The sequence below is a fragment of the Aquarana catesbeiana genome, linkage group LG09, assembly GCF_042186555.1.
Source record: "Aquarana catesbeiana isolate 2022-GZ linkage group LG09, ASM4218655v1, whole genome shotgun sequence".
NCBI classification, from domain to species: Eukaryota; Metazoa; Chordata; class Amphibia; order Anura; family Ranidae; genus Aquarana; species Aquarana catesbeiana.
In genome coordinates, this window is record NC_133332.1 from 316,163,407 (window position 1) to 316,190,640 (window position 27,234).

At 42.3% G+C, this 27,234-nt stretch overlaps 2 protein-coding genes across 2 annotated transcripts in view; both read right to left on the minus strand.

Annotated features, from left to right (window-relative positions):
• Nucleotides 1-2,304: 2,304 nt before the first annotated feature.
• ZBTB6 (zinc finger and BTB domain containing 6) lies at nt 2,305-27,039 on the minus strand. Its single transcript, XM_073600712.1, has 2 exons — nt 26,903-27,039; nt 2,305-4,593 (listed from the first exon to the last, which is right to left on the minus strand). The coding sequence occupies exon 2, from the start codon at nt 4,580-4,582 to the stop codon at nt 3,326-3,328; it is 1,257 nt and encodes a 418-aa protein (XP_073456813.1). The 5' UTR covers nt 4,583-4,593; nt 26,903-27,039; the 3' UTR covers nt 2,305-3,325.
• Nucleotides 9,203-27,234, minus strand: part of ZBTB26 (zinc finger and BTB domain containing 26) — a 34,151-nt gene continuing 16,119 nt past the window's right edge. Inside the window, exons 2-3 of the transcript XR_012236125.1 lie at nt 26,903-27,134; nt 9,203-9,341 (exon numbers count right to left, since the gene is read on the minus strand). The gene's annotated coding sequence lies outside the window, so the exon portion shown is untranslated. The remainder of the gene's footprint in view (nt 9,342-26,902; nt 27,135-27,234) is intronic.

Genomic DNA, 27,234 nt, shown 5'->3' on the forward strand with positions numbered 1-27,234 from the left:
CTCCCTCTGATACCAACGTTGTGGGGCACAATCCCTCCCACTGATACCAACGTTGTGGGGCACAATCCCTCCCACTGACACCAACAATGGGGCACAATCCCTCCCACTGATACCAACGTTGTGGGGCACAATCCCTCCCTCTGATACCAACGTTGTGGGGCACAATCCCTCCCACTGATACCAACGTTGTGGGGCACAATCCCTCCCAATGACACCAAAAATGGGGCACAAACCCTCCCAATGACACCAACAATGGGGCAGAATCTCTCCCACTGATACCAATGTTGTGGGGCACAATCCCTCCCACTGACACCAACAATGGGGCACAATCCCTCCCACTGACACCAACAATGGGGCACCATCCCTCCCCTGACACCAACAATGGGGCACAATCCCTCCCACTGACACCAACCTTGTGGGGCACAATTCCTCCCATTGACACCAAAGATTGGGCACTGTTTTTTTCTTGCGGACATCAAGACCTTTTCTACTCCCGATAGCCACAGTCCGAAACCCCGAAATTCTGAAGGACAGTTAACTGGCCTCTTGTTTAGAAGGTTTGGAGACCCCTGTTTTAGGTGGATAAAAGTGACCTTTTACTTTGCCCGTGTAGTTAAAAAAAAAATAAAATAAAACACACACACAACAGGGTCCCTTCAGTCCCCCCCCCCCCCCACTCCAGTAGCATATACACATCTTCACTTTTTGTCCCCACCCAAGGCTGGTCTGAAGTGGAGGGGATAAGAGATGGCTGCCTTGTGCTCCTCAGCAAGAGGGGGGCACCAAAAAAAGAAGAACCTGCAACCTTTTTTCCGCTTAAGTTGTTCATGGGGAAGATTTTTGAATGGTCGCCTTGGGTGCTGAAGGGCGTTTCCCAAAAACTGCCCCAGACACTGCCCTGTTCACCTACTAAGAGTGAAGCGAAATACCTGGCACTACGGGTATGGGGGACATGGAACCCACTTGCTTTTGCCCAAGCGACAACACTGGTTGCCTATTAATTGTCCCAGTGCTGTCACCTGGGGCAAGGAGAAAGTCCTCAGCCCCGTGTAAGCTTTGGCCAGTCGGTTTAACCACTTGCTGACCATCTAAACTGGGAAAATACGCTAAAAATCGGTCCGAGAGCTGATGAGAAGCGGCGAGACGCGGTCGTGGGGTCGCCCCCCACTGCTTACCTGGCTCATAGTGAAGCCGGGGGAACTCATCCGGCGGTGGCTGGCCATAGATATTTACAGGGGAAAAGATGGTCTCCACTGACCTCTATGGTCTGGGAGGCCCAACGTCATGACGTCACTTCCGATTCACGACCGCTGAAAAACAAGGCCTTTTTTTTTTTTTTTTTGGAAAGCATTAGATCGATTTTTTTTTTTTTTTTTTTTTTTATATCTGATGCTCTCAATTGTAGAGGAGAGATCTGGGGTCTAACTGACCCCCAGATCTCTCCATAAAAGAGGACATGTCATGCTAGAATTGAACGCATACAGGAGATGTTTATATTTCTTGTGACAGCAATAAAAGCGATAAAAAAATAAATAAATATCTAAAAAAGGGGGGGGGGGGGGGGGAGTGTAAAAATAAAAAAAAAAATTTTAAAAAAGACGTTTATTTTTTTTTAAAGCACCCCCGTCCCCTCATGCTCGCAAACAGAATTGAAGGCATACAAGAGATGTTTACATTTCTTGTGACAGCAATAAAAGCGATAAAAAAAAAAAATCAATATTTTAAAAAGGGGGAGTGTAAAAATAAAAAAAAAAGTAATTAAAAAAAAAAAAAAAATTATATATATATATATATATATAATTTTTTTTTTTAAGCACCCCGTCCCCTCGTGCTCGCAAACAGAATTGAACGCATACGAGAGATGTTTACATTTCTTGTGACAGCAATAAAAGCGATAAAAAAAATAAATAAATATTTTAAAAAGGGGGAGTGTAAAAATAAAAAAAAAAAAAGTAATAAAAAAACATTTTTTTTTTTTTTTAAAGCACCCCCGGTCCCCTCATGCTTGCAAACAGAATTGAACGCATACAAGAGATGTTTACATTTCTTGTGACAGCAATAAAAGCGATTAAAATATTTTTTTTTTTTTTTTTTTAATCGCTTGTATTGCTGTCACAAGAAATGTAAACATCTCATGTATACGTTCAATTCTGTTTGTGAGCACAAGGGGGCGGAGGTGCTTTAAAATAAAAAAGCGGATTGTATTTTTTTTTTATTTTACACTGCCCCTTATAAATAAATAAGGAGCAGTGTAAAAAAAAAAATAAAATTTTTTTTATTTTATTTTAAAGCACCTCCGCCCCCTTGTGCTTGCAAACAGAACTGAACGTATACATGAGATGTTTACATTTCTTGTGACAGCAATACAAGCGATTAAAAAAAGAAATATATATTTTAATCGCTTTTATTGCTGTCACAAGAAATTTATATATATATATATATATATTTTTTTTTTTTTTTTTTAATTAAAAGAAAATCAATATTTTAAAAAGGGGGAGTGTAAAAATAAAAAAAAAAAAAAAAAAATGTTATTTTTTTAAGCACCCCCGTCCCCTCGTGCTCGCAAACAGAATTGAACGCATACAAGAGATGTTTACATTTCTTGTGACAGCAAAAAAAAAAACGATAAAAAAAATAAATCAATATTTTAAAAAGGGGGGGTGTAAAAATAAAAAAAAAAGTAATTAAAAAATATATATATATTATTTTTTTTTAAAGCACCTCCGCCCCCTTGTGCTCGCAAACAGAATTGAACGCATACAAGAGATATTTACATTTCTTGTGACAGCAATAAAAAAAAAAAATTTAAAGGGGAGGTGTAAAAGCATGACATGTTAGGTATCTATTTAAGCGGCATATTATCTTTAAAATAAAAAAAAAATTGGGTTCTCTGGTGTGTGTTTTTCTTTTTTTAATCCAATAAAATGTATTATATATTAAAAAAAAATTGCCGTTAAAAAACTGCTGCGCAACTACCGTGTGCCAAAAAAAATTGCAAGGACCGCCATGTTATTCTCTAGGGCCCCTGTTAAAGAATTATATATATATATATATATATATATATATATATATATATATATATATAGTTTTGGGGTTCCAAGTAATTTTATAGCAATAAAAATATAGATTTTTAGTTTTTAAATTGTTTGAATAGGCCGGATCCTTTAAGCTTACACGGGGTTATCTCTCTTTGCTCCAAGCAATTGAATGGAGGGGGGGGAGGGGTGTGTGTGTGTGTGTGGTGAGGGGGGTTAGGTGACCCTGGCAAAGTAAAGGGTCACTTGGATGGTTCATTAAAATGCACCGCAATCTTCTACAGCCCACCCTAGTCATAATCTATGGTGACTTTTGTAATGTCCAAGGTCGACTTATCCCCCCCATTTTTCCCATGAACCGAATTGAGATGCTTTTTCAAAGCGGACTTGTGCTTGAAATCCATGTCGCAACAATGGCACTTGTAAGGCCGGTCCCCGCTGTGAATGTTGAGGTGGTCCTGCAGGGTGCTCTTGGCCGTGAAAGTCTTCAGGCACACGGAGCACTGGAACGGCCTGATGCCCATATGTCCACGGATATGCCGGTTCAAGTTCTTTTTCTGGGTAAACGTCTTCCCGCACTGCAGGCACAGGAATAACTTGTGCATCTTCAAGTGGCGCAGGTAGTTCTCCAAGTGGAGGAAGCCACGGGGGCACTTTGGGCACTGGTGTCTCCAGGAACAAGTCCATTCTGCGGTGCTCTGAAGGCCCTGCATGGCACCGGCGGACGATTCCCCACCTTCTTGGTAGCTCGGGTATGGACCGCCTTGCACCTCAGGCACGCGGTTGTCAACGGTAGAGTTTATGATTGAGTGCTGAGTGTCCGAAAAGTAGATATTTGATTTTGAAGAGGTGCAAGGTTGAGGGAACTGATCGTTATCTGTGTTATCGGCATTGTCGGACATGGAGCCCATTTGGAAAACACAGATATTGCCTTCTTTGTAGTCGATGTCCACAGCTGAAAGGTCTTCGTTTTTGGACCTGGGGCTCTGCAACGGTTCCTGGTCATTCTCCTCTTTCTTAACCTGGAAATCCATGTTTAACTGGCTGTCTTCTGACAATTCGATGATCTCGCAATCTTTATCCTGACTGCTGGCGGTGTCCATCTGAGGCTCGTGATGAGGCTTTTCTTCTGGTTTCAGCGCCATCGCGTTGTCCCACGTCTCGCATTGCAAGTACCGAGAGAGAGCTTCTGTGCATTTCTCTACAATGTGGACCATCTGCAGGTAGCTGGCCGCTGTTAGGTACTTCAGGAGTTCTTTTCTTCTTACCTGCAGGACCCCGGTGTAACAGGAGAGCAGCAGCTTCTGACCCACGTCTGCATTTTGGAGTATGGTGATGTGGACTTGCCTGGACTGGTTCAGCAGAAACTGATCCCTCATGAAGGTGGAGCAGGCGGCGAAGACCACCTTGTGTCCATGGAACTCGGCATCGTTGATGTATATGGACACGTCACAGAACAAATTCTGCTCCCGGAGAATGTTCATCTTGTGCAAAATTCCATTTGCTTGCTGCTCAAAGTGAAAGTGAAGGACCTCGGAGTCAGTCATGGTGTACAACCCTGAAAGAACAAGAATAAAACATGGTTACGGAATATGCAGAGGATAAAAGTGCATGTAAGGCCCTGATAACCAATCTGCTACCCTTGGGCTACATGTTGTTTTGTGCCGCCCCCTTGGGACCCCTGAAGATAGTAGTCAGTTTCCCTATTGCCTCATAATAACAGTGATCTCCAGCAGTCTCATGTAATGGTCTCTAGGCAACAACTATATTCTGAAGCATGTCCCCATTTCCTCTGATCATCTTTTAGCATGCCTAACGTTTTTGACCATCTCCCATAGTAGGTCTATATTCTCTGACCATCTCTTTTAGTATGTCTGCAGCCTCTGACCATCTCCTGTAGCATGCCTATAGTCTTTCACCATCTCCTATTGCATGTCTACACTCTATGACCATCTGCTGTAGTAGGTCTATAACCTTTGACCATCTCCTATAGCCTTCTACACTCTGTCCATCTCCTATAGTCTTTGACCATCTCCTGTAGCCCTTTACATTTGCGATCTCCTAAAGCATTTCTATAGTCTTTGACCATCTCCTGTTGCATGGCAACACTCTCTGTCCATCTCCTGTAGCATGCCTATAGTCTTTGACCATCTCCCTTTGCAGGTCTGCACTCTATGACCATCTGCTGTAGTAGGTCTATAACCTTTGACCATCTCCTATAGCCTTCTACACTCTGTCCATCTCCTATAGTCTTTGACCATCTCCTGTAGCCCTTTACATTCGCGATCTCCTAAAGCATTTCTATAGTCTTTGACCATCTCCCGTTGAATGTCTACACTCTGTCAATCTCATGTAGCATGCCTATAGTCTTTGACCATCTCCTGTAGTCTTCTACACTCTCTGACCATCTCCTGTAGCAGGTCTATAGTCTTTGACCGCCTCCTATAGTCTTCTACACTCTCTTTCCATCTCCTATAGCATGCCTATAGTCTAGGACCATCTTCTGTTGCATGTCTACACGCTGTCCATCTCATACCCTCTTTTTGTCTGTTTTTATAATATAATGTTGTAATCAACTAGTACCCCCAAAACAGGGAGGGTTTTTTATTATGTGTAATGAAAATAAAAATATATAAAAAAACTTTCAATATATATTTATAATTCTTCCTTTTTTGGTTGCCTACAAAATCCCAAAAGGAGGTTTTGTACGGAATCTATATAAAGGGATGGGGGCAACCATTGTCTGCATTTGAAGGGATAACCTGCTGACCATCTCCTGTTGCATGCCTATAGTCTTTGACCATCTCCCATTGCAGGTCTACATTCTCTGACCATCTCCTGTTGCATGCCCATAGTCTTTGACCATGTCCCGTTGCAGGTCTACACTCTTTGACCATCTCCTGTAGCAGATCTATAACCTTTGACCATCTCCTATAGCCTTCTACACTGTCTTTCCATCTCCTGCGACATGCCTTTAGTCTTTGACCATCTCCTGTAGCCTTTTACATTCTCTGACCATCTCCTGTAGCAGGTCTATAACCTTCTCTCCTGCAGCATTCCTATAGTCTTTGACCATCTCCCGTTGCATGTCTACACTCTGTCCCTCTCCTGTATCCTTCTACACTCTATGCCCATCTCCTGTAGCATTCCTATAGTCTTTGACTATCTCCTTTGGCCTTCTACACTCTCTGGCCATCTCCTGTAGCATCCCTATAGTCTTTGACCATCTCCTTTGGCCTTCTACACTCTCTGGCCATCTCCTGTAGCATCCCTATAGTCTTTGACCATCTCCTTTGGCCTTCTACACTCTCTGGCCATCTCCTGTAGCATCCCTATAGTCTTTGACCATCTCCTTTGGCCTTCTACACTCTAGTCATCTCCTGTAGCAGGTCTAAAACCTTCAACCACCTCCTATAGTCTTCCACGCTGTCTCATCTCCTGTGGCATGCCTGTAGACTATGACCATCTTCTGTTGCATCTCTACACTCCATCCCTCTTCTGTAGCCTTCTACACTCTTATCTCCTGTGGCATGCCTATAGTCTTTTTTTGATCATCTCCCATTGCAAGTCTACACTCTCTGACCATCTCTTGTAGCATGCCTGTAGTTTTTGACCATTTCCTGCAGCATGTGTATACAGTCTCTGAAAGGGTTATGCAGCATTACATTCACAATTACGTAGGACTCTTTGGTGCAGCCACTTTTGAAGCCCCCCGTCTCAAGAGAGTTGACCACTACTGATGCAAAAGGTAAGAAAGTTTTGGGGGTTTTTTTTGGATATAGTGGGTTATTCTGGCCATACACACACACAGATTTTTTTTTGATTTTTTTTAACTAAAAACTTAAAAAAAAAAATAAATAAATAACCGCTTCCCCATCCATGCTAAACAGCACAGACGGATGAATCTCCAGCTTCGACTATTACATTCTGACAGCCGGCGCCAGTGGCCTGTGTTTAAGTAGCAGGTATAGACAGCAATTCAGGAAAAAAAAAAACACACTTTTATTTTTTTGTTCACTATATTACTGTTTCCCCATCATCAAAAAGTTATAGCAGGACATCAAATAAAGAACACAGACACCACATTTCTATTTATAGTTTTATTTAAAAATGTGGAACACATTTTTTTTTTTTTTTTGGAACAACTATTTTATTTATTTTTTTAAAAAAGAGCCAACATAAGCTTAAAAAAAAAAAAAATTAAAAAAACAAAAACACACAACATAATAAACATATTACATTTTTTCAAGAGTCTGTAAAACGACACCAATTCTGCTTTGTATCTCAGGTATCCGCTGTCTCATGTATTCCAATTCTGCGTTGCATTGCCTCAGTTCAGCGCTGAGTTGGTGCACCGTGACGTTATTCATGGTGGTTTCCGGTGTGATTTGCACTATTGGAAATGGAAACACAAAAACAAAAAACTACTTAAAATTTTGCAGCTGTAAAGGCCTCTTCATGCCCCGAAACATGTGACTCCTCCACACTAGGGATGAGCTTGTGTTCATTCTGAACTCCATAACTCAGCTGTCTGTGCTGGGCCAATGAGCTACAGACGAGGGACAACCCCTGCCTTGCAGCGGCACGTACACAAAAGGAGGCGGGGATGACATCATTGACCTTATAAGGCCACATGGTCATCTTAGGTCTAGGTCATTGACCGAATATGGCCGTTAGCCATATTGTATAAGGGTCAGCAATGTCCATATTAGGTCAATGATGTCACAAGCATCAGGATTGCCCACCTCGCATTAGCAAGTATACAAAGTCAAGGTCAATGTCATTCACCTAATAAGGTCATGTGGCCGTATTAGCTCAGCGAAGGCCATTTAAAGTCAGTGAAGTCATAAGCATCCTTGCCCTTCATGCAGAGGTGACAATGACAGCTCCCTCCTAGGTCTGGTTGAACTCAGATCGAACCAAAGTTCATCACTATTATATGTGGCCTTATTAGCTCAATGATTGCCACATTAGGTCAAATGTGGCACAGAAAATAACGATCAGTACCTGGTCAATGTGCTGCGGGCGGGGAGGATCCCCCATCCTGTAGCTGTATGTACACAAAAAGGAGTCAGGTTGCTTGTGGCATCACTCACCTACCATGGTCAGCGATGGCCATGGGGCCAGGTTAGGTCAGCGATGGCCATGGGGCCAGGTTAGGTCAGCGATGGCCATGGGGCCAGGTTAGGTCAGCGATGGCCATGGGGCCAGGTTAGGTCAGCGATGGCCATGGGGCCAGGTTAGGTCAGCGATGGTCATGGGGCCAGGTTAGGTCAGCGATGGCCATGGGGCCAGGTTAGGTCAGCGATGGCCATGGGGCCAGGTTAGGTCAGCGATGGCCTTGGGGCCAGGTTAGGTCAGCGATGGCCTTGGGGCCAGGTTAGGTCAGCGATGGCCTTGGGGCCAGGTTAGGTCAGCGATGGCCTTGGGGCCAGGTTAGGTCAGCGATGGCCTTGGGGCCAGGTTAGGTCAGCGATGGCCATGGGGCCAGGTTAGGTCAGCGATGGCCTTGGGGCCAGGTTAGGTCAGCGATGGCCTTGGGGCCAGGTTAGGTCAGCGATGGCCTTGGGGCCAGGTTAGGTCAGCGATGGCCTTGGGGCCAGGTTAGGTCAGCGATGGCCTTGGGGCCAGGTTAGGTCAGCGATGGCCTTGGGGCCAGGTTAGGTCAGCGATGGCCTTGGGGCCAGGTTAGGTCAACGGAAGCCATGCCGTCAGGTTAGGTCAACGGAAGCCATCCCGCCAGGTTAGGTCAACGGAAGCCATCCCGCCAGGTTAGGTCAACGGAGGCCATGCCGCCAGGTTAGGTCAACGGAGGCCATGCCGCCAGGTTAGGTCAACGGAGGCCATGCCGCCATGTTAGGTCAACGGAGGCCATGCCGCCATGTTAGGTCAACGGAGGCCATGCCGCCATGTTAGGTCAACGGAGGCCATGCCGCCATGTTAGGTCAACGGAGTTATGAGCATTCCTGCCCTTTCTACATGCAGCTGTGAGGTGGTGAATCCCCTGCCACCCGCAGCTCATTGGCCCAGCAATGACAGCCGCCTCCTGGGTTTGGTTGAACTCAAATTCAGACTAAACCAAAAAGTTTACCACTGCTCATCACATACCTGTGCTTGAAATCTCCTGCAGACATAAAGGTATATCCTCCATCTTTATCACAGGGATGTTGTCCTCTGTTGGATATGAACTTTCTTCACACTCGACTTTAATGTCTACCGAAGGTTCTTGGGACTCATGTTCACCTTGACCAGCCGCATCCTCAGCGTTTGCCTGCTGTTCTTCTGCAGCTCTTTCTCGCTTTTTGTCTGGAGATTACACAAATATGTTTTAGAAAAGTTGCACACAAAAAAAATTTTTTTTAAAAATCACAGCAACACACGAGGGTTCTTCAAAAAGTTTCTGCACTTTTTTTTAACTCAACACTATATAATAAAAGTGCGGAAACATTTTGAAGACCTCTCGTACATTCAACAAAGTGCGATTAGAAATCAGAAACAGAACATGAAGGAAGAATCAATGCGGGAGGGCTACCAGTGGTGATGAGCTTGGGATCAGGCTTGGTCCGAATCCAGAAGTTACCCTTTCAGAGTCAATGAGCTGACATACGTAAAGTGGTGAGGATGTTCGCGATATCATTAACCAGGGTTTGTAAATTTGCTTTGAAACTAGGAGGCAGCTAACAAACCTTACTGGTAGGACAATGTAACATGTTCCCGAAGGTGAACTTATACTTTAACCCATGGGTCTCCAAACTATGGCCCTCCAGTTGTTCAGGAACTACAATTCCCATCATGTCTGTGAATCTCAGAGTTTTACAATGCCTCATGGGAGGCGTAGTACCGCAACAGCTGGAGAGCCGTCGTTTGGAGATCTCCGCTTTAACCCATGGGGGTCAAACTTGTGGTCCTCCAGCTGATGTGGAACTACAGGACCCATGAGGCATTGCAAGGCTGACAGTTGCAAGTGGTCCATCAGAATTGGTGACGGAAGTAAGGCTTCGTCGCCACCATCTTGCTACACCCCGCACTCCTCCACAGTAAAGATACACAGAGAAGGGGGCAAGCGGACATCTTGTTACACCCACCTTATGCACACTGCTTCCCGTTAAAAATAACTGTGAAGTGCAAAACTCCGGTGGGTGCAACAAGATGTCCGCTTGCCCCCTTCTATGTGTATTGTTACTGTGGAGGAGTGCAGGGTGTAGCAAGATGGCGGCGACGGAACGTCACTTCCGTTACCAATTCTGACGGGTCGCCTAATCTGGACGGAAAACAAGCATGACTCCCAAAAGGCAGAGGCATGATGGGACTTGTAGTTCTGCAACAGCTGGAGGGCCACAGGTTGGACACCCCATGGTTTAACCCTTTTGCGGCCGGAGTTTTTGCACACATGTTCAAAAAAAATAAATTTAAGGCCTGAAGATTACATAAAACCCCCAAAACATAATATATTTTCTGAAAGCAGACACCCTAGTGAATAAAATAGCGGTAGTTCCAAGTTTTTGTGTCATCTATTACTGCAAAGGTCTAGGAAAAACAAAATTTCAATAAAAAAAAAAAAAAAATACACAACACATTAGAAGTTAATTTTAAGGGGCCAATATTTTGGCGATAATAAAAGATGGAGGTTGCACCGAGTAGATACCCAACGTGTCAAACCCTAAATTTGTGTGCGCCAGTGAAATGGCGACAAACTTTATTAACCTATATTTTCTATAGGTGAGGATTTAAAAGCCCCCTATAGGTCATCATTTTAGAGTCACAAAGGGGGTCTGGTGCTAGAATTATCACTCTCATTCCAGCCTGCGCAGTGATATGCAACATGCATCGCAATCTACATTTTCCATGCATTTACGTTTTGTATGTGCGTATAGGTGGGGGTGGGCTCCATATTTTTTTTTTGGGGGGGGGGGGGGGGGGGGGGGAGTAGTTTCATGTGATTGGGTGTAACTTTAATATATATATATTTTATTATTTATTTTTAATTGTAAGAAATATTATATATATATATATATATATATATATATATATATATATATATATATATTTTTTACAATTAAAAATAAATAATAATAAAATATATATATATTTTTTTTTTTGTTATTTGAAAATTCGGATACATTACAATAGTAAATTTAAACGGGTCCAATATAACAAAACCAAAATTCGTAACATTTTCAAATTCGATTTTAATTTCCGAATAGAATAGAGTAAAACAGAGTAAAATAGACTAGTAAATAAAAAGGAGGAGAATAGAAGAAAAAAAAAAAAGAATAGAATAGAATGGAAAAAATATCATCTTGTGAAATTTGAAGTTCAAAAAAGAATAGAAAACAAATTGGAATAGAATAGAAATGGGAAAAACAAAAAAGACTAGCATAAAATAGAAATAACATTACCATCTTTCGAAAATTCAAATAGAATTCTAATGCGAATAGAATATAAAATAAAGGAATAAAATACAAAAAAAAAAAAAACCACAACAATAAAATAGAAAATATTCATCTTCCCAAATTAGATGATTTTTCAAATAGAATCAATTTGAATAGAAAAGAACAAAAAATAAAAGAATAGAGTAGACAGGAAAAGAACAGAAAAAATAGAATAGAATAAAATAGAAAAAAATATAACCATCTTCCGAAATTCAAACTGCGAATAGAATAAAAACAAAAAAAGGAGAGTAAAATTGAAAAAAGAAAAGGAAAAGAATAGAATAAAAATAATATAACCATCTTTCGAAAATTCAAATAGAATTCTTTCTAATGCGAATACAATACAAAATAAAAGAAGAATACAAAAAAAAAAAAAAAAAAAAAAGGAACAGAATAAAAAATAAAAGAATAGATAAAAATAGAAAAGAATAGAGTATAAGGAAAAGAACAGAAAAAATAGAATAAAATAAAAAGAATATAACCATCTCCTGAAATTCAAACTTCAAATAGAATAAATTAAAATTCAAACAGAAAAGAATAGAATAAAATAGATTAAATTAGAAAAGAATAGAATGGAAAAGAATAGAATGGAGAAGAAATATAAATTTGATTAGAATTTTCCAAATTTGGTTCAATTGATTGATTCCGGCCAGCTAAAAAAAAAAAAAAAAAAAAAAAAAAAAAAAATTTTAAAGTCAGCAGCTACAAACACTGTAGCTGCTGACTTTAAATAATTACTTACCTCTCCTGGGTGCCCGCGATGTCGGCCGCCCGAGGCCGACCCGTCTCTCGGCTCTTGGGTCCCGTCACCTCCTAGGTCCTAGGTAAGGGAAACAGGCAGTGGAGCCTTGCGGCTTCACTGCCAGTTTCCTACTGCGCACGCGCGAGCGGCGCGGGCGATCTGTGAATGGCCCCGTTGTGTTCTGGGAACACACACAGTTCCCAGAAGACAACGGGGCCGCTCACCGAGGAGAAGAACTCACCACGGAATAGGAAGAGGCAGATTAGGAAGACTGCCTAGCAACAAGGGTTTAGGTAAGTATAAATGTTTTTTTTTCCAAATGTTTTTTTTTTTTTTTTTTTTTTTTAGGATTTTTGGTGGAATTTTTTTTTCCAGGGTGGCCCTCCACTTCAAACAAATTTATGCAAATAACGAATGTAAACAGTTTTTTTTTTGGTTCTGCAGGCCTCCTCTGTGCTCCACTGAATGCAATGCACATTGCACTGCACTATATATTCTCTCTCGGAATGATGACCAGGAAACTGTCAACAAGAACCTGGAAGTGACGTCACACGTCCTCCCTCCCTTCTACCCGGCGGCACCCACTATGCCGCTACCGAGGGGGCCCACAGACGGGCAAGTGGAGCATTTGGGCAGCAGCCCAGGCGCCAGGACACAATTTCTTGTCGCCGTGGAGCCTAGGATTTGTCGAGCCCGGTCATTGCCCGATATGGACATATCAGGTCAGTTTTATTGACCTAATGTGGTCATTGTCATCTTCAACGCCATTGACCCAATTTTGACCACGTGTCCATATAAGGTCAATGACGTCACGAGCATCCCTGATCTTTGAATACCTGCAATTAAGAGGGTGGGGAATCTCCTCCAAACAGCTCATCGGCCTGCCAATGACGACTAACTTCTGGGTTTGAGCGGAACCCATTCCTGAACCCCGGGGCTCATCAGAGGAAGACATGTAAAGGGAAGGGCAATGCTGGACATGCAACAAAAACGCAGTAATCCGAGGACACGGCACACTTACTTTTTTTAATGATTTTCCGGATCTTGCGCAGCTGCTCCTCCTCTCTGTGTTTCAGATCCGACCACCTCTTGCGCAGCTGGTCCTTGGACCGTTCCACGCTGTAACGGCGCCGCAGCCGACGCACCACCTTCTCCATGATCTTGTCCTTGCGGGTGTTGGGCCTTGTGTAATTGGCGAGTCTGCCATCGTAGTCCTTTTCGTCCAGAACCTGGACCATGTCCGTCATCTCCTGAAAGGTCATGGCGGAGGCCTTCACCCTGCGGCTTCGTCGGCCGCCATCAGCCACCCACTCGTCCGACATCCTGGTCTGCACTTTAATGGCGCCTGTGCAACCCAAAGAGGGGGGGCGAGAGTCAAAATCTGAAGCATTGGCATGGCAGACGAAGGTTTTTTTTTTTTTGTGTTGGTTTGTTTTCGTAACTTTGTTACAAAAGTTCTCTGTTGAATGATGGGAACATCAAAAGCTGTGGCGAAGGAATATGCCCCATCGTTCAGTCAAACATTGGAATTAAAATTCTAACTGTGTATGGCCGGAGGAAGTATAGGCCAGCCCAGTGGTGTAAAAATAGCCAAGCGGCTCCTAGGGGGCCCCCCCGGGATAGGAGAGGGGCCCCACGGGAGAATACTGAAAAGTGTATGTAACCACAAATGTATCTTTATTTACTCACTTTGGTCAGTTAAATATACAGTATCTCACAAAAGTAAGTACACCCCTCACATTTTTGTAAATATTGTATTCTATCTTTTCATGTGACAACACTGAAGAAATGACACTTGTCTACAATGTAAAGTAGTGAGTGTACAGCTTGTATAACAGTGTAAATTTGCTGTCCCCTCAAAATAACTCAACACACAGCCATTAATGTCTAAACCGCTGGCAACAAAAGTCAGTACACCCCTAAGTGAAAATGTCCAAAGTGTCAATATTTTGTGTGGCCACCATTATTTTCCAGCACTGCCTTAACCCTCTTGGACATGGAGGTCACCAGAGCTTCACAGGTTGTCACTGGAGTCCTTTTCCCCTCCCCCATGATGACATCACAGAGCTGGTGGATGTTAGAGACCTTGTGCTTCTCCACCTTCCGTTTGAGGATGTCCCACAGATGATCAATAGGGTTTAGGTCTGGAGACATGCTTGGCCAGTCCATCACCTTTACCCTCAACTTCTTTAGCAAGGCAGTGGTGGTCTTGGAGGTGTGTTTGGGGTGGTTATCATGTTGGAATACTGCCCTGCGGCCCAGTCTCTGAAGGCAGGGGATCATGCTCTGCTTCAGTATGTCACAGTACATGTCTTCATTTCTTCAGTGTTGTCACATGAAAAGATACAATAAAAAAGATTTACAAAAAACGTGGGGGGTGTACTCACTTTTGTGAGATACTGTACCTCTGAAAAGTGTTATTAACTCTGATCAACAAGATGCAGAAGAAGAATAAAAAAAAAAAAAAAAAAAAAAAAAAAAAAAAAAAAACCAAAACAAACACACACACACACACACACACACACACACACACACACACAAAAAAAAATACAAAACAAAAAGAATACCAAAACAAAAAAATAAATTAAAACAAACAATAAAAACGAAAAAAGAAACAAACAAAAAAAAAAAAAAACACACGCAACACACCACAAAAGAATACAAAACAAAAAGAATAAAACAAAAAATAAATATATAAAAAACAACCTAAAAACAAAAACAAAACACACAACATACTACTACGACTGGTCTAGTGAGCATGTGATAAAGTCCTGTCCTGTTATTAGTTAGCATTGCTGTCTCTATGTACTACAAAACACCCCCCCCCCCCCCCCATTGAAGTAGAGAGGGAGGTGTTATGTAGTCCTACAATACTTCCTGACCATTGCTGCCCCTGGTACAGTTTTGTCAGCCTAGATGCGATGGCTGTATTCATTTTTATTCTTAAAGCGCAAGTTCACCTTCAGCACCAAAGAATCGAATTCCTTCATAAATCATCCCTAAGATAGATTACAATCTAAATGTGCATAATCATTGTTATGTAAAAATTGCTCACCTCTGTGTTGTGGATAACTAAATTTTCAGAGTAATTAAAAAAATAAAATAAAATTGCATTCAGAGATCCTCTTTCTTCCTTGTAGCAATGCCATCTGGGAATGTAGTTCACTGAGCCAATAGGAAAAGAAACTACGGTTCCCATGAATCATTGCGTTCTCTGTGTGCCTGTATATACACTAACATGCCCCTGCTCCGCTTTCTCCTCCCCCTCCGAGCTCCATTCTGACGCACGCGTTCCGTCTCACTCGTATCTTATAAGGACTTGAAAAAACTTGCTACAATTTTTTTTTTTTTTTTTACTGAGCTAAAATAAAAGCCCATTAATTGTAATGTTCCTATGCACACAGGCGAGCAAACAAGAGCCGTGGATTCTTCAGTAAAATAAAAAATTTTAAAATCTGCAATTTTGCTCAGTAATTTACGCCTCATGCGTGCAAATACGCACATATTTGTGCAAATGCCCAATAAGTTTTTGCACGCAGGCGCGAATTTCCACCAAAAATTGCACGAACGCATAGGCGCAGAAATTCGAAAATTCGGAATCCGAAAGAACGAAAATCCAAAATAATAACCAGCTATTAACGTATAGGTATTGGAACTTCCTTTCAAATTTGGCCGTTAGTGAACATAACGAATATGAATTTATCCGAAGTTACGAATTATCCGAAATAAAGAATGGCGCATCTAAACAAATGGAATGTAACAAATTATTATAAATAATAATAAAACATTTTTATTATTGTTATTTATCTATTCATTACATTCCATTTTGTTTAGATGCGCCATTCTTTATTTTGGATAATTCGTAACTTCGGATAAATTCATATTCGTTATGTTCACTAAACGGCCAAATTTGAAAGGAAGTTCCAATACCTATAATTTAATATTTATTAATAGTTATTAGTTAGTTATTTTATATTTATTAGGTTTTCTAATTTTCGTCCTTAAGTTTTGAAAAATTTGTTAAAACGGGTTTTCGCGTTAATTTGAATATTTCCGAATGAACTGATTCGGATAATTCGTAACTAAGAAAGAAAGAAAAGAAATTCTTACAATCCAGCAATCAGGTTACAATACACAGATACATTCTCTCACAAAAGTAAGTACGCCCCTCAGTCACATTTGCGTAAATCTTTTCTTCTATCTTTTCATGTGTCCCTTCAAAATAACTCAACACACAGCCATTAATGTCTAAACCGCTGGCAACAAAAGTCAGTACACCCCTAAGTGAAAATGTCCAAATTGGGCCCAAAGTGGCAATATATTGTGTGGCCACCATTATTTTCCAGCACTGCCTTAACCCTCTTGGGCATGGAGGTCACCAGATCTTCACAGGTTGTCACTGGAGTCCTCTTCCCCTCCTCCATGATGACATCACAGAGCTGGTGGATGTTAGGGACCTTGTGCTCCTCCACCTTCTGTTTGAGGATGTCCCACAGATGATCAATAGGGTTTAGGTCTGGAGACATGTTTGGCCAGTCCATCCCCTTTACCCTCAGCTTCTTTAGCAAGGCAGTGGTCATCTTGGAGGTGTGTTTGGGGTGGTTATCATGTTGGAATACTGCCCTGCGGTCCAGTCTCTGAAGGGAGGGGATCATGCTCTGCTTCAGTATGTCACAGTACATGTTGGCATTCATGGTTCCCTCAATGATCTGTAGCCCCCCAGTGCCGGCAGCACTCATGTAGCCCCAGACCATGACACCCCCACCACCATGCTTGACTGTAGACAAGACACACTTGTCTTTGTCCTCCTCACCTGGTTGCCCCCACACACGCTTGTCACCATCTGAACCAAATAAGTTTATCTTGGTCTCATCAGACCACAGGACATGGTTCCAGTAATCCATCTCCTTAGTCTGCTTGTCTTCAGCAAACTGTTTGTGGACTTTCTTGTACATCATCTTTAGAAGAGGCTTCCTTCTGGGATGACAGCCATGTAGACCAATTTGATGCAGTGTACGGCGTATGGTCTGAGCACTGACAGGCTGACCCCCCACCCCTACAACCTCTGCAGCAATGCTGGCAGCACTCATACGTCTATTTCCCAAAGACAACCTCTGGATATGACGCTGAGCACGTGACCTCAACTTCTTTGGTGGACCATGGTGAGGCCTGTTCTGAGTGGAACCTGTCCTGTTATACCGCTGTATGGTCTTGGCCACGGTGCTGCAGCTCAGTTTCAGGGTCTCAGCAATCTTCTTATAGCCTAGGCCAGTGATGGTGAACCTTGGCACCCCAGATGTTTTGGAACTACATTTCCCATGATGCTCATGCACTCTGCAATGTAGGTGAGCATCATGGGAAATGTAGTTCCAAAACATCTGGGGTGCCGAGGTTCACCATCACTGGCCTAGGCCATCTTTATGTAGAGCAACAATTCTTTTTTTCAGATCCTCAGAGAGTTCTTTGTCATGAGGTGCCATGTTGAACTTCCAGTGACCAGTATGAGAGAGTGAGAGCGATAACACCAAATTTAACACACCTGCTCCCCATTCACACCTGAAACCTTGTAACACTAACGAGTCACATGACACCGGGGAGGGAAAATGGCTAATTGGGCCCAATTTGGACATTTTCACTTAGGGGTGTACTGACTTTTGTTGCCAGCGGTTTAGACATTAATGGCTGTGTGTTGAGTTATTTTGAGGGGACAGCAAATTTACACTGTTATACAAGCTGTACACTCACTACTTTACATTGTAGACAAGTGTCATTTCTTCAGTGTTGTCACATGAAAAGATAGAAGAAAAGATTTACAAAAATGTGAGGGTATAAAAAAAAAAAAAAAAATTATATAGAGAGAATAATATAATAAAAAAATATATATATACAAATTATTTTTATTTTTTTTTCAGCCGGCAATGCTCTTTTTAGATAAAGGCAATCCTAGTAGCTAATTAGCCTCTGGATCGCATTTACAGGTGGCAGAAAGGGGCCGCCATCCAGTGGAGAGCCCAACATCCAACTCGGCAAATTGCGCCGGCTTGCAATAGGAGGCATTTAGGGACCGGATTGTCACCTATCACCTGTATGGTCTAGGAGACCAGAAGCGACGAGCATTTTCGTCACTCCACACTCAGAAGCGAACGCATACGCAAGTCGAGCACACATATGTAAAACGGTGTTCGCACCACACATGTGAGGTATCGCCGCGACCGTTAGCACGAGAGGAATAATTCTAGCTCTAGACCTCCTCTGTCACTCTTAACGTAAAAAAAATGTAGTGTCGCCTATGGAGATATTAAGGCTCCATTCACACCTAAGAGTGTGTAAGGCAGCAACAGCTGCAGCGGCGTGTTTTTTTTTTTTGTTTTTTTTAAAGCTTTTTTTTGTTCCAGTGAAGCGTTTTTTTGAAAGTCACCATTCATTTGAACGCACCTCCCTCCACTCAAAAAAAAACAAAAAAAAAAAAAAACCCTAGTTAGACTTACCGGTAACGGTATTTCTACGAGTCTTTCAGGACAGCACCTGGAGAGAGCGCAGCTCCACCCACTTTCCCAGGAAACACTGCAGTCAGTTTCTTTAAAGACCGGACACTTCCACCATGGCCTCAGTTGTTCATAGAGTACCTCCAGCCATGCTGAAATTAGATAAGCAGAACACAGCAATAACACATCTTACAACCTCAAAACTTAGGGCGGGTCATCGGCGCTGTCCTGAAAGACTCGTAGAAATACCGTTACCGGTAAGTCTAACTAGGGTTTTCTCCCTTCGTCTTTCAGGACAGCACCTGGAGATGATAACAGAGTACTTACTCTAGGGTGGGACCACCGCCTGCAGGACCTTCCTGCCAAACGACTGTTCCGCTGCTGATAGCAAGTCCAACCTGTAGTGGCGGGTGAAGGTGGAGAAACTTGTCCACGTGGCCGCTTTACAGATCCGACCCGGGGAAGCCCCTGCCCTCTCTGCCCAGGACGTTGCTACTGCCCTTGTTGAATGGGCTACTACCCCCTTAGGGGGCTCTGCTCCTGAAGCTTTATAAGCTTCGCTGATGGCCATTCTGAGCCATCTACCTATGGTGCTTTTGGATGCTCTATACCCCTTCCGTGGACCAGAGAAGAGAACAAAGAGCGAATCTGATCTTCTAAAATCTTTCGTTATCTCTATATAATGTAATAAACACCTTCTCACGTCCAGGGAATGGAAAGACCTCTCCTTAGCACTGGACGGGTTAGGACAAAAGGTAGGGAGAATTATCTCTTGTTCCCTATGAAATGCTGATGCCACCTTTGGCAAGAAACCCGGGTCAGTTTTTAGCACTACCCGGTCTGGAAAAATATAACAAAAGGGTTCTCTTATGGAAAGAGCTTGTAACTCGCTTACTCTCCTAGCTGAAGTTACTGCTACTAACAGGACTATTTTTAACGACCATAGCCTGATTGACGCTTCCTCTGGAGGTTCAAAAGGCCCTTTGATTAGACCCCGCAGAACCACAGACAGGTCCCATCTAGGAAAAAACTTAAAAGGTATTGGCCTAGCTCTGGCCAATGCCTTGAAAAACCTAATAATAAGCGGCTCCCTTGATAATTGCCTCTCAAGAAAAACCGATAATGCAGCTACCTGCACTTTTAGGGTGCTAGCTGCCAACCCCATCTCCATTCCCTCATGGAGAAACTCTAGCACTGGAGCGATTTCCTGTGGCGAAAGCATCCTAATTGCACACCAGCTATTAAATCGCTTCCACGTTTTGAAGTAGATGGCCCTGGTAACCTCCTTACGACTGTTCAGCAGGGTAGAGACCAGTTTATCTGAAAGGCCCTTATTTTTTAACATCTGCTCCTCAGTAACCAACCTGTCAACCTGAGATGCTGGGTATTTGGGTGATGAAGGGGGCCCTGCGTTAGGAGGTCCTTCCGAAGCGGAAGCTCCCAATAAGGTTCCACCGCCATCCCCTGTATTGTTGCGAACCAAGCCCGTTTGGGCCAGAAAGGAGCCACCAGAATCATAGTCGTGTTCTCTTTCTGTAGCTTTCTTAAGACCAAGGGGATCATCTGAAAGGGGGGAAAGGCGTAGCACAACTGGAATTTCCATGGCTGCGCTAATGCATCCAATCCCTCTGCCTGATCCTGCCTGTTCAGTGAGAAGAAGGCCTCTACTTTTGCATTCTTTTGGGATGCGAAAAGATCTATTTGGGGCATTCCCCATCTTTCTGTTAGTTGTTGGAAAGTCTCTACATTCAGACTCCATTCTGCTTCCAGTACTCTTTCTCTGCTCAGAAAGTCTGCCATAAGGTTTAAATCTCCCTTCAGATGTATCGCTGTTATGGAGTTTAGCCTGTCTTCTGCCCAGGCTAGAATCTGGAGTGCCAAGGATAGCAGAGCCCTGCTCCTTGTTCCTCCCTGCCTTGATATATAGGCCACCGCTGTGGCATTGTCCGATAGGACCTGAACATGATGGCCCCGGACTGTTCTTTCGAAGGCCCATAGACCCAAGAGAATAGCCCTCAGCTCTCTCCAATTGGAGGACTTTCTGGCTTCCCAGTCTGTCCAACTCCCCTGAGCCATCTGCTCGTCCCGGTGGGCGCCCCAACCCCAGGAACTTGCGTCTGTTGTTAATCTTTTCTGCAAAGGAAAACTCCAGAGCAGACCCCTGTTCAGGTTTGAGTGATTTCTCCACCACCAAAGCTTCCTCTGAACCCGCGCAGGTATCCTTATTAATTTTTCTAGGGACTCTCCATAGGACCAACTCGTTAAAATTGTCTGCTGGAGCTCCCTTCCATGTAGACGTGCCCACTGCACCGCTGGAATAGTCGCAGTGAGTAGCCCTAAGACCGACATAGCTGCTCTTATGGAGATTGGCATATTTGTCTGCGTCTTCTTCACTGCCTCCTGAAGCTTCCCCCTCTTCCCTTCGGGGAGAAAAATTTTCTCCTGGATGGAATCTATCGTGTAACCCAAGAATAGTATGGTCTGAGATGGAATCAAGTTTGATTTCTCCTCGTTGATTATCCATCCTAGACCTACCAGGTGTCTCATTGTCTTTTCCAGATCTCTCACTAACAGGTCCCTTGTTTTGGCAAAAATTAGTAGATCGTCCAGATAGGGCAGGACTGATACCCCCTCTACTCTGAGTGGGGCCAAGGCCTCCGCCAGGATTTTTGTAAAAATCCTCGGAGAGGATGACAGCCCGAAAGGGAGAGCTCTGAACTGGAGATGAAGGGTAGATTCCCCCAGTTTTATCGCAAACCTTAGGTGTTTCTGAGATGTTGACGCTACTGGTACATGCAAGTATGCATCTCTCAGGTCTATGGAAGCCATAAAACATCCCGGGGTCAGGAGATTCTTCACTGAGAATATTGTGTCCATCCTGAACTTCTTGTACCTGATAGTCTTGTTTAGAATCTTCAGGTTCAGGATGAGCCTGAATTTTCCCGACGGTTTCTTCACAAGAAATATGTGTGAATAGCACCCCTGTTCTAATTCCCCAGGGGGTACGTTCACTATCACCTTTTGTAGCATCAAGTCCTTCAGGATAGCTGTCATTGCTAGTGACTTTTCTGAGTCTCGGGGAGCCTGGGTTATGTAAAAACGCACAGGAGGAGGTTGAGAAAATTCCAGCCTGTAACCCTCCAAGATGGTCTTGAGGATAAACTGGCTGCTTGTTATAGTCTTCCACTGTAAAAAGAAGGTCTGTAACCTTGCTCCCACAGTTGGGTGACCGTCACTGGGTTTTTGGGCTTGTGGTTGGGGGGCGAAAAAGTACTCCTGACTTACCCCTCCCTCTTTGAGACTTCCAAGGCCTTTTGTAGCCTGCCTCTTTGGTATCTGGGGTCTTTCGAAAAGCACGAAAATTTTTGTTGCCTTGCGGAAGTACCTTCTTCTTTATAGGGAAAGCCTTCTTTTTGTCAGCTGTTCTGTCAAGAATAGCTTCCAGCCCAGGGCCAAACACTAGATCACCTTCAAAGGGTAAACCGCATAATTTTGTCTTTGAAGCAGTATCCCCTGTCCATGTCTTGACCCATAACGCCCTGCGAGCTGAGTTTATCAGAGCTGTGGATCTGGCTGACATCCTGATTGACTCCGCTGAGGCATCTGCTATATACCCTACCTGAGGCATCTGCTATATACCCTACCGCCTTTGATAACACCGGTAGCGTATCTAGCAGATCCTTACGAGGCGTCCCTGCCTCAATGTGGATTTTCAGCTGCTCCAGCCAGTGTTCCAGATTTCTGGCTACCACAGTTGAGGCCATGGCAGGCTTCAAATTTGCTAAAGAAGAATCCCATGCCTTCCTTAATAGGGAGTCTGCCTTTTTGTCCATGGTATCTTTAAGGATACCCATGTCCTCAAAGGCCAGGTCAGTATTCCTAGATACCTGGGAAAAGGCTGCGTCTAGTCTTGGCTTTTTATTCCAAATATGCGAGCTATCCTCATCAAACGGAAACCTTCGCTTGAGGGATTTAGAAAAGAAGGGGGCTCTCTCTGGATCCTTCCACTCCCTCTTAATGGTCTCTGATAGGAATTTATGTACAGGAAAAACCCTGTGTTTTTCCTCCCCGAGGCCTTGGAACATCTTATCGTGTAGGGATAGCTGAGCCTTATCCTCTGTGATGTTAAGGGTAGTATGAATTGTTCTTAGTAGATCATCTACCTCCTCAAGGGATAACTTGTACCTAGAAGAAGGAGAAGAAGCTTCATTTACTTCTTCTGCTTCCTCCTCCGAATTTAGTAAAATGTTACTTTCCTCCTCCTCTGAGTCGCTGCCCCCTCTGGATGCTGAAACAGAGGATTGAGAATGTGGCACCACACTGCTATGCGCCGTTGGACGCCTATCTAGGTAGGACCTGAAGGACTCAAAGGTGTCTGCCAGTTCCTTCCTGAAAGAGCTTAGCAATTCGCTTTGTTGAGCTGCAGGACTAGCAGGAGCTGTCTCCTCCTTAACTATGTCCGTAATGCAAGATTTGCATAATACTTTGGGCCAGGAATCCCTCAGTAACCCCTTACAAGAGGGACACTTCCTTTTAACAATAGGGGAGACATGCTTGGTCTTTTCTTTAGCCTTCTGCAATATCCCAAGGGAAAAAAGACAATAGCTGAACCATATTTCACAAACAACAGCTTACATGCTGTATAAGGAACACAGAAAAAAACACCACCAAGGAAGTTAACCCTTTAACACCTATGATCTGTTCCACAGCCGGTGAATCACCCCACAGATCCACCTTAAAACATAATTAATCACTTATCCCTCCTTTAGTACTCAGGACCAAGTGATCTGCAGGCTCCCCACTTTTTTTTTTTTTTTTTTTTCTTTTTTTTTTTTTTTTTAGGGAAGGGATAATATATAAACATTATAAATGCCCATAGAGTAAAGACAGAGACCAGTATCCCTGCTTACCTGAGCCTGGCTGATTGTTGTGGCTCCTGCTCCTGCCACCGCCGTCTGATCGTCCTCCATTATTGACAGGACACACAGCGGCGTTTGTGCTCTTTTATTTGATTTTCCCGGGCCGCTCACCGCTGTGAGGGCCGGAAATGAAATCAGCCGTGGAGACCGCCCCCCCCTCCTGCGGCCGGAACCGGAAGCCGCGTCGCGCCGCTCGAGGCCCCGCCCCCGGTCGGAAATGACGCGCTTGCCATCCGAACCCGGAAGGCGTGCGGCCCGTGGAATAGACGCCGCTCTACTCCACAGCCCTGCCACCGGTCTGTAGGAGCGGGACCCTCGCAGCCTGGCTCTCGCCGAGCATGAAGAGGAGGAGGCACCGGAGAATCCCCCACACGTCAGGGAGGATGCTGGGCTGTCTTAGGAAAAGAAGAAAAACGATCCGGTATGCCCTAACTTTCACCACCTGGAGAAAGCGCAGCACACCCCTGGTTCCCTGCAGCGCTTCCACCATGGCGGAGGAAACACTACAACTGAGGCCATGGTGGAAGTGTCCGGTCTTTAAAGAAACTGACTGCAGTGTTTCCTGGGAAAGTGGGTGGAGCTGCGCTCTCTCCAGGTGCTGTCCTGAAAGACGAAGGGAGAAAAACACAACACGTTCATGTACCAAATCTCGGCTCAGAGTCGGGAGGGTTTGCGTTTTTTTCCCGTGATTGTAGTGCGTTTTGACGCTCGGCACTTGCGGAAAATTCGCACCACATTTTGGGGTGCAATTAGGAAATAATGGCGTTTCCGCATTTTGCCATGATTCTGGATTTGCGGGCAGAATCACGACGATTCTGCCCGCGATCCAAATCGCTCAGGTGTAAAAAGGGAGCCTTAAGTATCGTAGTTTTTCGACCATTCAACGAGCGCGCACAATTTTAAAAATGTGACAGGTTAGGTATCCATTTACTCGGCCTAACATCATCTTTTTATACTTGACCAACAAATTGTGTTATATATTTTATTTTTGCATTAAAATTCAATAATAAAAAAAGCTTCTTTTTTTTTAATTCAGTTTAAAAAAAAAAAAAAAAAAAACACTGCACAAATACCATGTGACATAAAAAATTTCAACACCCAGCCTCTGCTAAAATTTTTATAATTATAATTATATATTTTATTTATTTGGGGTTCTAAGTAACTTTCTAGCAAAAAATTAAAAAAAAAAAAAAACACACACATTTCTGATCTTACTTAATGTTAAAAAAAAAAAAAAAAAAAAAAAAAAAAGAAGAATTTGCCAGATCTTCAAGTGGTTAAAAACAGGCAATATGTACAATTTTTGCCGAATGAAAACCACATTTGCAGTACGAATTTTTAGTCATTCGAGAACACAATCCATCTTTGAATGTTGTCTTCGCTATGGAAAAAAAAAACGTTGATTTGGCCCCACTAACCATTAGAAAATTGAAAGAATGTTCCAAAAAAAAAAAAAAAAATTTGAACAAAAATGTTCTGGTGTATGGGCAGCTTTAGCGAAGCAGCCCTATGGAGCCCCATGATTGGACGTTCTACCCCATGATAAATATCCTCGGGGGTAGTCCCTGCAGGAGTGTTTGCATGTCCATAGCACAGTAATCGCATCTATATAGTATTTTAGATTGGGAGCAGCCCCCCCCCCCCCCCCTGGATTCCTCTTGTAACTGTACTGAAAAGCGCAATGCAGACTTAGCACTATATACTGTAAATCCTGTATAATTATTATTATATGGGATTTATATTATTTTGTTGTAATAATAATATTAATAATAGTACAGGATTTATATTATTGTGTTGTAATTATACTATTAATACATGATTTATATTATGTTGTTATCATAATATAAATCCTGTAATATTATTAGTACTACAACAAAATCATATAAATCCTGTATAATAATAATAATAATAATAATAATTCAGAATTTATATTATTTTGTTGTAATAATAATAATAACAATAATAATAGATTTATATTATGTTATTGTTATCAACATAATATAAATTACTACAACAAAATATTACAAATCCTGTATAATAAATTTATTCGGAATTTATATTATTTTGTTGTTTTTATTATAATAATATAAACCCTGACTAACAATAATAATCATGTATAAAAAAATAAAATCCATTTAGATTGTAAACTCCATGATCAGGAACATCTGGATCTGAATGGAATTATATTGTAACTGTGCTGTAAAGTGCTGTGCAGATTGTTAGCACTATATAAATCCTGTATGATACTAAAATATATATTATATTCTGTATAAAATTAATCCTTTAAATTGTAAGCTCTAAAGGCGCAGTGCACTCCGATCCCTCCTGTATTGAATTGTATTGTAACTGTATGGTCTGCCCTCATGTTGTAAAGCGCTCTGCAAAGTGTTAGCACTATATAAATCCTGAATAATAATAATAATAATAATGTATAAAAATAATCCTTAAGATTGTAAACTATAAGGAGAAGGGCAATCAGATTCCTCCTGCACTGAATTGTAATGTAACTTTACTGTCTGCCCCCATGTTGTAGAGTGCTGTGCAAACTGCTGGCGCTTTATAAATCCTGTATAATAATAATAATAATAATAATAATAATAATAATAATAATAAATCCTGAATAATAATAATGTATAAAAATAATGCTTAGAATTATAAGCTCTAAGGTTCAGGACCCTCTGATTCCTCCTGTATTGAATTGTAATGTAACTTTATAAATCCTGTATAATAAAATAATAATACTAATATAAATCCTGTCTAATAATATAAATCCTGTATAATAAAATAATAATAGTAGTATAAACCCTGTATAATAAAAAATAATAATAATAATAGTATAAATCCTGTATAATAATAATAATAGTATAAATGCTGTATAATAATAATAACGTATAAAAATAATGTTGAGAATTGTAAGCTCTAAAGGCGCAGGACCCTCTGATCTCTCCTGTATTGAATTGTAATGTAACTTTATAAATCCTGTATAATAATATAAATCCTGTCTAATAATATAAATCCTGTATAATAATATTAATATAAATCCTGTATAATAAAATAAAATAATAATAGTAGTATAAATCCTGTATAATAAAATAATAACAATAATATAAAGCCTGTACGATACTAAATCCTGTATAATAATAATAATAATAATAGTAGTATAAATCCTGTATAATAATAATAATAGTATAAATCCTGTATAGTATAATAATAATAATATTATAAATCCTGTATAATAATAATAATATTATAAATCCTGTATTATAATAATAATAATAAAGCATCTTACCGGCGGTGTCAGATCCCTCCACCTCTCATACAATAATCCTCATTCCACGGGATGATCCTCCGGAGATTTCGGGCTCTTCCTCTCCGATCAGAGATCTCCTCTCCTCTCCTCTCCTCTCCTCCTCCTCCTCGGTGGTCATCCGGCTTGTGAGAGGATCACTTCCGGGTCATCTCCGACCGGAAACCACAGGTAGTGCCGGATTCTACATCCGGGTTACAGAGTCCTCCATCTCCTGAGGGGCACAATAAAAAGGTAAACACTGAGCTACCCATTGAGGACAAAAAAAAAACAAAAGGATTCCAACACAAAAGGGGGGGGACACCCTCTCCCTA

Excerpts from the sequence above, each read along its gene's own strand:
- ZBTB6 (XM_073600712.1), bottom strand. The coding sequence starts at position 4,582 with ATGACTGACTCCGAGGTCCTTCACTTTCACTTTGAGCAGCAAGCAAAT.